Raw genomic sequence first — 15,642 nt, 5'->3', positions numbered from 1 at the left:
GTCAACCTTAGTTGGAGCTAGCTCCGATTTACAACTACGGTTGTTAACCGCAGAGGGTGTGTTTGGTACGCGAGAGCTATTTTATTTCACTCAAGTCCGCCGGTAAACCGGTGAGGACTTCCCTGTCCACCACCTGGGACGCGCCACGTAGGAGTATCACCTCTCCTCCTACTATGACAGCATAGTAGGTTCGTGGTCTCATTCCACATCATTAAGATTTATCATGTAAAGACCAATGGGACATGAAACTAATTAGTTGTCTCTAAGATACACTACATCTCCTCAGTGTTCTGACAATTGCTCACATGATTTTACTGTCGTATGTATGAAAATATGAGAGGCATGACCTGTAATTGATGAAAGAACAGTGTCAGATATCAATTTCTAGATAGGTGCCTTGTAATGCAGTTCTTTATAATTGTGAGTTGACTACCAGATATCACATGGTTGTTGATGTTACTGAAAGTCATTTTACATTTTGCAACAATTGCCTTAAGCTGCCAGTTCTATTTCCTTAGGCGCCACCTTTTTTTAAGTTTGATTTAACTGATATTGATAGAACTTAAGTTTATAAAAGAAACTTTTCAACTTGATATCATTTTTATTCCTTTATTCCTGTTGTAGGTACAAAGAGACTGACAGTGAAGACAATGAAAATGCCTCGTCACGTGGTGGGAAGTTTCGTTGTGAAATGTGTGAAAGGACGTTCAAACGACGAGCGAAGTTGAATGAACACATGGCTGTGCACAGGCAAGAGCGGCCATATGAGTGCGATCAGTGTGAAAAGAAATTTTTCCAGCGTTGGGATCTTACTCTGCACAAACGCTTGCACACTGGCCTGTTCCAGTGTGAGTTCTGCAACAAGACATTTCCTGTGAGTTGTAAGGCAGACTAATTTTTCATCTTTATTAAAACTAATAAACTTAATCAAAGAATGGAAATTCCGATTAGGAGCTTATTAAACGAAGTAGAGGAAATTTAGCAGTAATACTGCAATACTGCAAAATTAATAAACTTGTTATTTACTATCGACCCAGTTATTTGACGCTGCTAGTGAACTAAATATCTCAATTTGAACTCAAAATTAAAGATGTTATATTTTAGGTGGCATAGCTATTCTCTGGTAATGGTTTGTGTATCGTATCATATTGTTTTGTATATTCATGTATGTGAATACTTACACTCCTCAAATCAACTTATGGCGTATAGTGGAGAGTACTTTAGCACCAGTGCCACTTACCATCTTTCCCTTTATAGCTGCAAATGATCTGTGGGAAGAATGATTGTTGGCAAGCCTCCATGTGAGCTAAAATCTCTCTAATTTTACCTTCATGGTCTTTTTGCAGATATACGAAGGAGGAAGAGATATATTGGTTGACTATTCTAGGAGCATACACACTCAGAATTTTAACAGTAAAGCACACTGTGATGCAGAATCTCCCACTTGCAGTATATCTGCCACTAGAGCTGGTTGTGCAGTTCTATGCCACTTAATCAACCTGTAACAAAATGCACTGCTCTTCTTTGAAACTTCTCTACTTCCTCTGTTGATTCTAACTGTTTGGATCCCAGAGTGACAAGCAGTATTCAAGTATTGGTCGAATGAGGTTTTTGTTAGGTAACTCCTTTGTGGATGAACCAAACTTCCCGAGGGCTCTTCCAGTAAATGTCAGTCTGGCATAATCTTACCTGCAGTTAGTATTATGTGGTCATACTGCTTTAAATTGCTCCATATGCATTCTACTAGATACTTAATGGATGTGAGATCATTCTGCAGTCATGTAATCATACAATAACAGGCGTTTCTGCCTATTTATGTGCAATATGTTGTGATTACTTATGTTGAGGGACAACTGCCAGTCCCTGAACCAAGTGTTGATCCTCTGTAGGTCGTGCTACAGTTCACTACAATTCTTTGTATGTAACTCTATCATCCACGGGAAGCCTCACAGAACTTCCAGTGTTATTCACTAGGTCTTTCATGTATTATATTGTAAGAAGTGAAGGCCCTATAACACTCTCTTGGAGTGAACCCAAAGTTATTTTCATATATGAAGTTTTTTCTCCAATAAAAATGAGATGCTTTGGTCTGTTTGCTAGGAACTCATCAGGTGCTCTGTATTCTCTACACTCGTATTTCATTCATTTGGCTGTGGTGAGGAACTGTGTTGAACACCTTTCTGAAGTCAAGGAACAAGGCATCAACCTAGGGTGCCGATGAACAAACAAACTGAGCGTGGTCTCCCACATTCATTTTTGGAATCCATGTTGATTACTTCAGAGATTTTCAGTCTCTAGAAATCTCATAATAAGTGAGCATGAAACATGTTCCAAAATTCTGCAACAGACTGATGCCAGCGGTATAGGTTTGTAACTGTATGCGTCTGTTCTTTAGGAAGTCGGCAGTACCTAACGCCAGCCTCCTGATAGTGATAACTCGAATCAGCTCACCCCTACAGTGGGGTGGTTGTATGTGGTTCCAAGGAGCTCTGCTGTTCACCAGTAGTTGGCAGTGGCATCATTTTCACAATGGCAAGGGACTTAAAGTCATCACAGTTCAGCCAATTTGCATGAAAAATTTATAAAATACACACATAAACCTTTCTCATGGTTCGTCTATCTATTAGTGAAAACTGTATCAAAATCCAGAGTAGTTCTTGAGATTAGTGTAACATACAGACGGAAACCATAGTGGGTGACTTTAATTTATATACTTATAGACCAGAAGCTAGAAGAAGGTAGATGAAGCTCACTGAATGTTTAAGGATGCAGTCATTTACCATGAATGATGAAAATACAAAAATAAGCTATTACAGTGCTGTTGTGAAACCAGAAAAACTTGGGAAGGATGGAACTTATATAGTAATGATGAAAATGTGGAATACATATCATAAGTAATGCAAAAAAGAAGATTGGCTCTTTTTTTACATCTATATCAAATGCAAGGCAATAGATTAACCAAGAAGATCTTCAAATATTTGTGGGATAAGAAATCAGAAAGAAGCTGCAGCCATGAAGTAAAAAAAGGATTTAGAAAAAAAATAATATAAAAGCTGAAGAAAGAACGCACAGATGTTTGTTTTTAGGGGAAAAGTATTGAGTGTTGAAGGATTCCAAGGTAGAAGAGTGAAAATAACTAGTATGAAGTGGCCAGAGGACAGGAAAAAAGAACAAAGTGCAAATGAAAGAGTACTAGAAGAGTATTTGAAATCAGCACATGATCCTCAATTGACCACCCATCCACTCTCCCCTACCCCCACCCCCACCCCCTAAAAAACAAAAGAGAGAGGAGGAAGAGGTAACCTCATTGGCTCGTTTCATATAAAAGTTGAAATGTAATTAACATTCTTGAAAACTGTATAATCATCTTTTGCAGTGGTGTAAAATTTTGCAAAATATCCCATCACCATTAATTAATTTTGAAAATTCGAAACTTTTGTTACAGCAAAAATTAAATAATTTTTCATGGCATGTACATCCCTGTGTAATAAAGCTGATTCCTAATATATCATTTTGTGAAAATGAACTGTAAACAATGTGGTGCTGCAGTATTTTAAACATACCTAATTAAAATATCTAAATATTTATTTATGTTCTAATTATTTGCGTAACCTATTTTTGTTTTATGTTTTACATTGTTTTATGTTTTAAAATCTCTCTCTCTCTTTTACATGATTGAAAGTAACTCATTACTACGATACAAAATCATTTTTATAATGATTGTCTGTGAAGAAATGTTTTTTTCTCTACACATAATACACATGACAGACAACACGACATAAAACACAATTCAGCAGACTTCTCAAATTGTGTGGCTGGCGATCCTCTAAATATCCTGAATTGTATCAGGCACATTTCAGGACATTGGAAAACCTCAATGAACAGAATTGATTGTATACTTGTCATTGCAGCTTCATTAAGTTGTTTCTCAAATTGTATTTGACATTATAATCATGTTAGTAGAACTAGATGTGAAATTTCACAAAGTTCTTCAACGTCAAAGCCATGTACACCCAGTGGCTGTATCTGCCCTATCGAGCCTTTTGGGATCACCCGATGAACAAGTTCATTGTCCTCAGGTAGGAAGCTCAAAATTGTTCTTTCAGATTGACTACACGAAGAATCTCACAGTTGTACAGATTTTTCTCCTGCACTGTGAAATAAAACTATGTCAAATATCTTTTGATGTAATCAGCCATTAGTTTGCCAGAGTCTGATGCCATCGCAAGAACACTTGGGGTTCAGAAAGAGATTGTTGAATTCTCAGTCCAAACTTTCCATAAGTTTATGAAAAAAAGAAATATTTTGAGCACAATAATAGGGAGAAGGAATTCGTCAATGGGACAGGTACAGCGTCTAACAACCCTACCACAACAAAGGTTAAAAATTTTAATAACGATTGTGGTGTTGCTCACGCTGCTAAATACTGCATTATCGGGCAACAACATTATCGGACAACAACAGTCATTTTTGGAATACAGTGATCAATAGATTATTATATTTTAACTAAAGTTCAGTCTTGATCACAACACTTATGTCTCAATAACATAGGTGACCGGTTTTGGTTATTTTTTCATAACCATCTTCAGACCCATGTCTTCCTTGGAGGATGGTAGGCGGAGCTCTCCTCAGCTGCTACAAAGTCAACTGATCAGTTGATTTTGTAGCAACTGAGGAGAGCTCTGCCTACCATCCTCCAAGGAAGCCATGGGTCTGAAGATGGTTATGTAAAAATAACCGAAACCGGTCACCTATGTTATTGAGACATAAGTGTTGTGATCAAGACTGAACTTTAGTTAAAATATAACAACAGTCATATTATGTGGCAGGTGTCATTAGAGCACAGTTAATAGTCATTTCATGTAATAATGAAAAAACTAGGCACTCATCTTTTTGTGTTTCCCACACAGGTCTCGTCGTAAAATCATGGCTCAATCGTTGAAAATCTAGGTTGTTATTATTCCAAGCTCGGCTGCAAAGAGGCCTAGGTTTTATTCTGCTATATTCATAAATTTTGTAGATGCGCTTCACAAACCATTCTTGGAGAGTACACTTTTGCTGGACAATGGTGATGTAAAAAAATAATCAGCACTCCGAAATTAAGTTACACTTCCTTGTAATTTCTTTTATTGCAATGGCACGTAACACACAAACATCACTTCACAATACAAAACATACTTGAAATCATCTCTCTCACAGTCACTGTTAAAGTTCACATTTTATAAGTGGACTACGTTATGCGTCTTTCCAACATGACATCCAACACTTGACTTTTTCAAGGTGCGACTCTCTAACAACTCAACAACTAACTAACAATCGCTTACTCGCCCAAAAATCAGTGTTACAAGTACGTCAAAGATCATAGTGACAAAAGAAAGAATACACATAAGAATAATATCATTGCAATATAAACATATCGATGTATCACAAATGAAATCAAATCTGAATGTTGTCTCAGAAATATGTTAAGTAGTTAACAGAAATACAGTAGAATATTACTGGTATCGAGAGGTTCAGGTGAGGTACCATTATGGTTACGTAATTCAAGTACCATTACAAGCTGTTGGACACACAGGGTTTTTGATGTTAGAAGAACATTGTGAGAAGGTTGTCACGTCTATTTCTGCTGAATGATTATGATGTCAGTCTCCACTTGAGAAACAACATAATCAAGCTTCAGTGACTAGTATATAATCAGTTCTCTTCACCAAGGTCCCCTCAGGGAACTCAGCATTCATTTGCTGGGTATGGGCTTGGCGACCCCGGGGTCCCCGAGCTGTGGACTGGTGTGCACCGCTAGTCCTCTGACACCGTAAGCTCTGGGCATGCTTCAGCGACCACCGTGTGGCGCAACGGTGGAATGTTGTGTGTCGCAGGGGCCGGGGATCTTGGCTTGATTGCCTGGATCGCGTGGATGGTACATACCTCTATAAAAAAAACCTTCAATCTTAAGGTGTGCTGCGCGCCGATAAGATGCATGGCTGTTGAGGTGGAACAGTCGCTAGCGGGCGACCTCTGAGGAACCTGCCACACCTCAGTTGTATATGGCTTACCCAGGCATGCGGGGCTCTGTCTGGGCGGACGTTTAGTTCTGTAGCTGCTCGTGGGACGCACATGGCAACCATGTATTTCCCTACACCACCTTCGCAATCAGTAAAGCGCATGAGGGAGGCTAGTCCTCCAGATATGCAGATAGAACAGAGTAACAGGGCTCACGGAGTCATAAATGACAATGTTTTCATCGTGATTAAGAGAAAGGAGGGCTCATTTGAAAAAGTGTCTCCTTTCTACATACATAAAGGTTTAGAAGGACTCGCAGGTACACTGAAATCTATCAAACACCTGAGGAATGGTACCCTGTTAGTTGAGACTACTAGGGCAAAGCAAGTGGAGCTGCTTCGAAAGTCAACCAAGTCAGACGAGTATGATATTACTGTCGAGTTGCACAATTCCCTCAACTCCATTAAAGGCGTCGTCACCTGCTGTGATTTAATGGATATCGAGGTAGAAGAGCTGAAGCAAGAATGGGCAACACAGGGGATTGTAGACGTGGAACAACGGACACGCAGGAATAATGGAGTTGTTGAGAAATCTGCCACCTTCATTGTGACTTTCAATTCGCCTGTCTTACCTGAATACATTCTGGCTGGTTTCCTCCGACTTAGGGTTAGGCCTTATATACCTAACCCTATGCGATGTTTCAAATGTCAGTGCTTTGGCCATACGACAATGAGTTGTGGGGGTGAACCGACCTGCGGTATATGTGGCAAGGCAGCTCATGAAGCTGGGACCAACTGCACATCTCCAGCGCTGTGTATCAACTGCTCTGGGAGCCATCCCGTCTGGAGCAGAGACTGCCCCATCTTTGCGGAGGAAAGAAAAATTCAGGAGATCAAGGTGACAAAGAGGCTACCTTATGTGGAAGCCAAAAAAGAGTATAAGGCGACAAAACCCCCTGTCTTTGCCACATCCTATGCCTCCTTGGTGCACAACCGTGCGTCAAAAGTAGACGCTTCGACGCAGACCATGTCCAGCACAGCAGTATCCTCCACCAATACCTGTTCCTGCGTTTGTACCTGCCAGAGCACAACCAATAAAGATATAGCTATTCAGGCTGCTTCGACTGCACCAAACGCAATTGCAGAGAAAGCTACAGTGAAGCCTTCGAAGGCCCTCCAGAAACAGAGTGCCTCTCCACTTCCCCCATCCCCGACTTCCACAAAGAAAAGGGGACCAGGGAAAGGGGCACGATGTCTGACATCAAACCTGCCAAAGGCACCATCGGATGTCGTCATGGCATCCCTGACTGATGAGGAGGAAATCGTCATGGAGTTCGATATCTCTTCCCCAGAACCTGGCAGCCCCTCTGCTGCCACTCACTCCACAAGTGCCTCACCAGCGCAGCGCAAAGACAGTGGGAAATCTAAACCGAAACGCTGATATGGCTCCCATACTTCAGTGGAATCTGAATGGAGTCAGACCTTGCTTTGAAGAATTGCGGCTGTTAGTACAGGAAAACCCCTTTTGCATCTCTTTGCAAGAGACACATTTTAAACAGTCTGACACGCCTGTACTTACAGGATATCACATGTACAGGAAAGATGACCTGACTGGTAATAGGGCTCAGGGTGGGGTGGCAGTGTTCATTAAGGACACATTCCACTCCTCACCTGTGCCCTTAACCACAACTCTACAAGCGGTTGCAGCTCGGATCCTGGCCCAGGTTAATGTCACAGTGTACTCCTTGTATTTAGTACCTGCTGAGCTCATTGACAGTGAAGCCCTCGCCCAGCTCATTGATCAGCTACCCCGTCCCTTTCTCATTTTAGGAGATTTTAATGCTCATAATGCATTATGGGGTTCACACAAAACCTGCCCCAGAGGCCAGATGATTGAGCAGTTGATCAGGACTTCTGACATCATACTGCTGAACACAGGTCAGGCCACGCATTTTAGCACCGCTTCAGGTTCGTCTTCTGCCATAGACCTCTCTATTTGTTCTCCTGTGCTTGCGGACATTGTTCAGTGGGTCGTAGACGACGACCTTCATGGCAGCGACCATTATCCTATCTGGCTCCATCTGCCAGTTGAAATGGGTCGTGTCGAACAGCTGCTGAAATGGTTATTCCGGAAGGGAAACTGGACACTCTACTGGCAGTTGGCTGTTTTTGCACAGTGTGAAGGCGTCCAGGATTGGGTGGATCACATTACGGCAGTGATGCACCATGCCGCTGATGTATCCATACCAATGTCAAAGGGAACACCTGTGAGGCAGCCTGTCCCTTGGTGGAATGACGACTGTCATACCGCAATCAGAGACAGAAGGGCGGCTTTGAGAAGATTCCATCGGTGCCCCACTGATGCGAATCTGGCAACTTTCCGAATAGCACGGGCGTGGGCGAGAAGAATTGTTAGGGAGAGCAAACGGAGGTCTTGGCGTGAGTTCCTGAACTCCATCAATAGGTCCACATCTTCAAGCAAAGTATGGGAAGCCATTAAGAGGATCTCAAGGCGATACTCTCGACCGCCAATAGCAGCTATACGTGAGCGGGGGTGTCTCCTAACATCTCAAAGAGACATCGCCCGGGCATTGGCAGAATCATTACAAACTATTACGGCCGATTCTAGCCAGGACCCAGACTTTCTTCACTATCAGGGTACACAGGAGAGGGCTGGTTTTGATTTCCGTTCAAACAACACTGAAGAATACAACCAGCCTTTCTCTTTGTGGGAGTTGGACTCTGCACTGTCAGTATCTCGGGATACTGCACCTGGTCCAGACCTGATATCGTATAGCATGCTGCAGCAGTTGGATCTGCGGCCAAAGGAAGTCCTCCTTCAACTTTTAATGAAATTTGGAAGACAGGTGACTTTCCTAGTTCGTGGAAAGAATCGATTTTAATTCCCCTTTTAAAACCGGGGAAGGATCGGACCAAACCTAGTAGCTATCGTATCATTAGTCTCACGAGCTGCGTGGGAAAGACATTTGAGCGTATGGTCAATAGGTGCCTGGTGTGGGTTCTCGAATCCAGATCCTTACTTACCCGCTGCCAGTGTGGGTTCTGGAGGTATCATTCCACCCTAGATAACCTGATCCTACTCGAAACAGCGATACAAGATGCTTTCCTATGTAAGCAACACCTTATCGGGGTTTTCTTTGACCTGGAGAAGGCGTACGATACTACCTGGAGGCATAACATTTTGCGGCAGCTTTATGAGTGGGGTTTCCGTGGGCGTTTACCCACAGTCGTCAGATCCTTTCTGTCGGACAGGTATTTTAAGTATAAGGTTGGGGATGTCCTGCCTGACTGTTTTAAGCAGGAGAACGGTGTCCCTCAAGGAAGTGTCCTCAGTGTGACAGCTTTCGCAATTGCCATCAATAGTATTGTGTTCACAATACAACGGCCCGTGCAGTGCTCCTTGTTTGTGGACGATTTCTCCATTTTTCTGTGCGTCTTCCTCCATCACAGCTGCTACACGCCAATTACAGCTGACACTCGTGCGATTGGAGGAATGGTCTAAGACCACAGGCTTTAAATTCTCTTTGGAGAAGACTGTTTGTGTAGATTTTCACCGTTCCCGTTCTCTTTGTAATCTCCCTGTTTTAAAACTAGGAGACACTGTTCTCCCCTTTATGGAAAAAGTGAAATATCTCGGGCTTATTTTTGATGAGGAGCTCACGTGGTTGCCACACCTAAAGGATCTAAAAGTCCGCTGTTTCAAGGCTTTAAACGTCCTTAAATGCGTCAGTCATAGATCCTGGGGCGCTGACAGGGCACGTCTGCTCCAACTTTATAAGGCCTTTGTGCGACCTCGACTGGAATATGGATGTCAAGCTTATGGCTCTGCACGACCTTCCTACCTCAAAATGTTGGATGTGATTCACCATGAGGGTATTAGGCTTTCAACAGGGGCTTATCGCATGAGTCCAGTTGCTAGTCTATGTGTCGAGGCGGGAGAGCCTCCGCTGTCCATTCGGCGTCTTCTCCTCGTGCTACGGCACGCGTACAGGGCCAAGTCCGCTCTTCTTTCATTGGCGTCCAACACTTTTTCCCAGCTGGCACTGGAACGTCTCTTCCACCACCGTCCGAAGGCAACAAAGCCGTTTGGCATCTGTGCAAAGGAGGGTCTCGAGTCAGTACACCTGGAGGGCATTAAGGTCCTCCGACAGGGATGGAGTAGGTGATCTCCCTGGCTACTACAACGGCCAAGATTACTTCTTGATCTGGCTGCTTACAAGAAGTATTGTACCCCAGACCACCTTTTTAAAATTAAACTTACTGAGACTTTAGAATGCCATTCAGATTTTATTACTGTTTACACGGATGGGTCTAAATAAGGGGATTTTATGGGCTGCTCTGCTGTGTTTCCTGATACTGTCCATAGGATAGGGCTCCCAGAGCAGTTCTCAGTTTACTATGCAAAACTGTTTGCCATTCTGTAAGCATTAGAGCATATGCGCCGACATCATGGCACGAAATTCATCATCTGCTCCGATTCCCAAACTGCTCTACATGCTCTTGAACAGATGTACCCAGCAGATCGGATGGTGCAAGAAGTGCAAGACGCACTCCTGCTCTTGCAACAGCAGGCTAAGGATGTAATTTTCTGCTGGGTTCCAGGGCACATAAGGATTCCTGGAAATGAAATTGCAGGTGCAGCTGCCAAGGAGGCTTGCTCCATCCCACCTTCTGCTCGCTGTTCCGTCCCCCTGCAGGCAATAACATCTTTCGTGACTCGGAAGGTCATGCATTGGTGGGAGGCTCAGTGGCTGGACGTGAGGGATAAGAAGTTGCGAGCGATGAAGGATTCTGTCCGACCGTGGCTCACCTCCTTCCGACAACGATGAGCTGAGGAAGTAGCCCTTACATGGCTTAGAATAGGACATTGTCCCCGACACATGGTTTTCTGTTACGTCGTGAGGAGCCACCAACATGTCAGACATGTGGGACACAGCTGTCGATACGACATATTTTAACTGAGTGTGTTTTATATGCGGGTTTGAGGGAAGATTTCAGTTTCCCACCAGACCTGCCTTCTCTTTTAACTAATAATGAGGCGAGTGTCGCTAGAGTTTTACGTTTTTGTGCGATGTCTGGACTTCTTCCCAAAATATTGGGATTGAGGTCTTAATGTGCTGCACAGTGGTTTGGTCACCCATTATTTGTAAGTGGTCACTCAGCCACCGTTAATTATTTTTACCTGTTTGTACTGCTATTTTATTTTTAGTTTTATCTACCTGTTTTGATGTGCTGTGTCCAATCTTGCAATTTGAACATTACCAATTCTCCCAAAGATCGGCTCTGAATTGATCTTTTGGGAACAGGCGCTGATAACCTCGTTGTTGTGCGCCCTAAAATACTAATAATCATCATCATCTTCACCAAGGTCTTCGCATATAGTGAAATGTACCTGGTACACTTCAGAATATTTATTCGATTGCCTGCCACAATTTGAGAATCCTTCTGAATTTTGTTTTAGGTCATGTTGTCCATCATGTGTTATACATGAAGAAGTTTCATTCATTTTATGTGCATAGCATAAAAAAGTTACGTTTTAAGCATTTCTTGACAGATAATCATCAATTTGAACCATATTTATAAATTACTTATTATTTCCAGTCAACGTAACACACATATGTGGAACAGTAAACTTAAAATGCAAAATAACATTTAAAACATAAAAAAACAAATAATTAGTATAATAATGAATGTTTAGGTACTTTAATTAGGTGCAATCAAAATACTCTGCCAGCACATTGTGTACACCTTATTTTTACAGAATAATATTTTGGAAACCACCTTTATTAGACATGGATGGATGCAGTGTGGAAGCTTCCAGATTAATACAGAAGTTGAGTATACAGTTTTCAAGAATGTTAATTATAAGTCAACTTTTATATGAAACACATTTTTTATATATCATAGTTCTGAAGGTATTCCCTCTAAACCTAATATGCCAAATTACCTTTCAAGGTGTGTTTTACCCCTTAAAAGTAAAATTGGGGAAAAATGAAAAAAATACTTATTGCATTATTTCCACCCCTGTACATACCTACAAAGCGTTGTGAAGATTGTTTATTTACACCTGGGAATGTTGCCTTGTCAGTGTATCAAACACGTACAAAGTAAGGCCCCAGCAGGAAAGTAAGGAAATCTGTAAGAGTCTGAAGATGGATTTGTAATAAATCCAAAACAGGTAATGGTTTGATTTAAATAAACATTTTGGTTCAAATGGTTCAAATGGCTCTGAGCACTATAGGACTTAACAGCTGTGGTCATCAGTCCCCTAGAACTTAGAACTACTTAAACCTAACTAACCTAAGGACATCACACACATCCATGCCCAAGGCAGGATTCGAACCTGCAACCATAGCAGTCGTGCGGTTCTGGACTGCGCGCCTAGAACCGCGAGACCACCGCGGCCGGCTAAACGTTTTTGAACCATACTTTTGGTTAGTTGTTGTTTAAGTTATAAACCCTAAAATTCGTGGCAGATTCAATATTTTTCCTTACACCAGGGCAGGACTTGAATCCAGAATTTTGACTCTAATGAACAGTAGAATTATTTGAATCGAGACTTGAGAGATGAATTTCGCTAATTTCTAGTAGGGGCACTTTCAAAAAGACAAGCAGTTAGTGCTTGAAAAAAAGAAAAAAAATATATACATTCCACGTGGGAAAAATATATCTGAAAACAAAGATGATGTGACTTACCAAACGAAAGCGCTGGCAGGTTGATAGACACACAAACATACACACAAAATTGAGGCTTTCGCAACCAACGGTTGCTTCATCAGGAAAGAGGGAAGGAGAGGGAAAGACGAAAGGATGTGGGTTTTAAGGGAGAGGGTAAGGAGTCATTCCAATCCCGGGAGCGGAAAGACTTACATTAGGGGGAAAAAAGGACAGGTATACGCTCGCATACACACACATATCCATCCGCACATACACAGACACAAGCAGACATTTGTAAAGGCAAAGAGTTTGGGCAGAGATATCAGTCGAGGAGGTACTTCCCTGGATGGGCCTCGCTGCGATGGAGCACTTCCTTTCACGCCGATCACCTGCCACCCTACCTAAAACCTCTTTCCTCATTACCTTAGCCAGCTTCATCCTGACCCACAACTTCTTCACTTTTGAAGGCCAGACATACCAACAATTAAAGGGAACAGCCATGGGTACAAGGATGGCCCCCTCCTATGCCAACCTATTCATGGGTCGCCTAGAGGAAGCCTTCTTGGTTACCCAGGCCTGCCAACCCAAAGTTTGGTACAGATTTATTGATGACATCTTCATGATCTGGACTCACAGTGAAGAAGAACTCCAGAATTTCCTCTCCAACCTCAACTCCTTTGGTTCCGTCAGATTCACCTGGTCCTACTCCAAATCCCACGCCACTTTCCTTGACGTTGACCTCCATCTGTCCAATGGCCGGCTTCACACGTCCGTCCACATCAAACCCACCAACAAGCAACAGTACCTGCATTATAACAGCTGCCACCCATTCCACATCAAACGATCCCTTCCCTACAGCCTAGGTCTTCGTGGCAAACGAATCTGCTCCAGTCCAGAATCCCTGAACTATTACACCAACAACCTGACAACAGCTTTCACATCCCGCAACTACCCTCCCGACCTGGTACAGAAGCAAATAACCAGAGCCACTTCCTCATCACCTCAAACCCAGAACCTCCCACAGAAGAACCACAAAAGTGCCCCACTTGTGACAGGATACTTTCCGGGACTGGATCAGACTCTGAATGTGGCTCTCCAGCAGGGATACGACTTCCTCAAATCCTGCCCTGACATGAGATCCATCCTTCATGAAATCCTCCCCACTCCACCAAGAGTGTCTTTCCGCTGTCCACCTAACCTTCGTAACCTCTCAGTTCATCCCTATGAAATCCCCAAACCACCTTCCCTACCCTCTGGCTCCTACCCTTGTGCCCGCCCCCAGTGTAAAACCTGTCCCATGCACCCTCCCACCACCACCTACTCCAGTCCTGTAACCCGGAAGGTGTACACGATCAAAGGCAGAGCCACGTGTGAAAGCACCTACGTGATCTACCAACTGACCTGCCTACACTGTGACACATTCTATGTGGGAATGACCAGCAACAAACTGTCCATTCGCATGAATGGACACAGGCAGACAGTGTTTGTTGGTAATGAGGATCACCCTGTGGCTAAACATGCCTTGGTGCACGGCCAGCACATCTTGCCACAGTGTTACACCGTCCGGGTTATCTGGATACTTCCCACTAACACCAACCTATCCGAACTCCGGAGATGGGAACTTGCTCTTTAATATATCCTCTCTTCCCATTATCCACCAGGCCTCAATCTCCGCTAATTTCAAGTTGCCGCCACTCATACCTCACCTGTCATTCAACAACATCTTTGCCTCTGCACTTCCGCCTCGTCTGACATCTCTGCCCAAACTCTTTGCCTCTGTATATGTCTGCTTGTGTCTGTACATGTGTGGATGGATATGTGTCTGTGTGCGAGTGTATACCCGTCCTTTTTCCCCCTAAGGTAAGTCTTTCCGCTCCCGGGATTGGAATGACTCCTTACCCTCTCCCTTAAAACCCACATCTTTTCGTCTTTCCCTCTCCTTCCCTCTTTCCTGATGAGGCAACAGTTTGTTGCGAAAGCTTGAATTTTGTGTGTTTGTTTGTGTTAGTTTGTGTGTCTATTGACCTGCCAGCGCTTCGTTTGGTAAGTCACATCATCTTTGTTTTTAGATATATTTTTCCCACGTGGAATGTTTCCCTCTACAGTTTCTGAAGCTCCATCAGTAACTGCTGTTAGGCAACCCTGCCCAGTGACTGTTTGACCCTCAAGTGGGCGTACCTCTTTTTATAACACGAGCGGATGTGCGGCATACTTTGCACATATGTGAAGAATACCTGTCTTTATGTTACCTAGGTAAACATGTATGATCAGAATCACAGTTTACTCTTAGTTTAATTAAACAATGATAAAATGAACTTACATTATATGAGCTAAATCATTGTTTAATTAAACAGTAATAAAATAAACTTTCATTGTATTGCTCTGATGCCGCATAACATTATATGAGCTAAATCACTGTTGAGTGAAACAATAATAAAATCAACTTTCATTGTATCGCTCTGACACTGCGTACAAGTGGTACCCCACAATAATGACACACTTGAAGTATTAAACAGCACAGTTGCATCAGATCATAGCCAAGCACTTATTCGATTGCTAGTTATCTCGTTTACAACTGCCTCATTGTGGGATTGTACCACTAGCTCAAAATCTGGATCATTTTATTGCATGGATTGCAAGTTTTTCTTGCCAAGCGCACTGTTTATTTTATATTACTGTTGTTCACTTGGACATATGACAGCACAACTTTGACAGTGTGGTAGCTGAAGCAGTAATGAAGGAATAATAGGTATGGGCTTGCAACTGTTACACAACATTTCAATGGTATAAGACAGTGTTATTTGTGATTGGCACACTTACCATCGGTGCACCCACTTCGGGGTTAAATTCAGAGAAAGCAACTGATTTACAACTTACTGCTCACAGGGACTTGTAAAAATACCCCATAAGTACATACAAAAGAAATCATTTCAATCACAATAATATTTAATTTGCTATTAAAGAT

The 15,642-nt window shown here is 42.7% G+C and overlaps 1 protein-coding gene across 2 annotated transcripts in view; it reads left to right on the top strand.

Annotated features, from left to right (window-relative positions):
• The window catches only part of LOC126236023 (uncharacterized), a 109,883-nt gene that overhangs the window by 62,831 nt on the left and 31,410 nt on the right, over window positions 1-15,642 (top strand). For both annotated transcript variants that reach the window (XM_049945045.1, XM_049945046.1), the window contains exon 5: window positions 625-874. In XM_049945045.1, coding sequence (XP_049801002.1) covers window positions 625-874 — 250 coding nt within the window. The remainder of the gene's footprint in view (window positions 1-624; window positions 875-15,642) is intronic.

This window comes from Schistocerca nitens, chromosome 2 (assembly GCF_023898315.1).
Source record: "Schistocerca nitens isolate TAMUIC-IGC-003100 chromosome 2, iqSchNite1.1, whole genome shotgun sequence".
NCBI classification, from domain to species: Eukaryota; Metazoa; Arthropoda; class Insecta; order Orthoptera; family Acrididae; genus Schistocerca; species Schistocerca nitens.
This window is presented reverse-complemented; position numbering and strand designations above follow the sequence as displayed.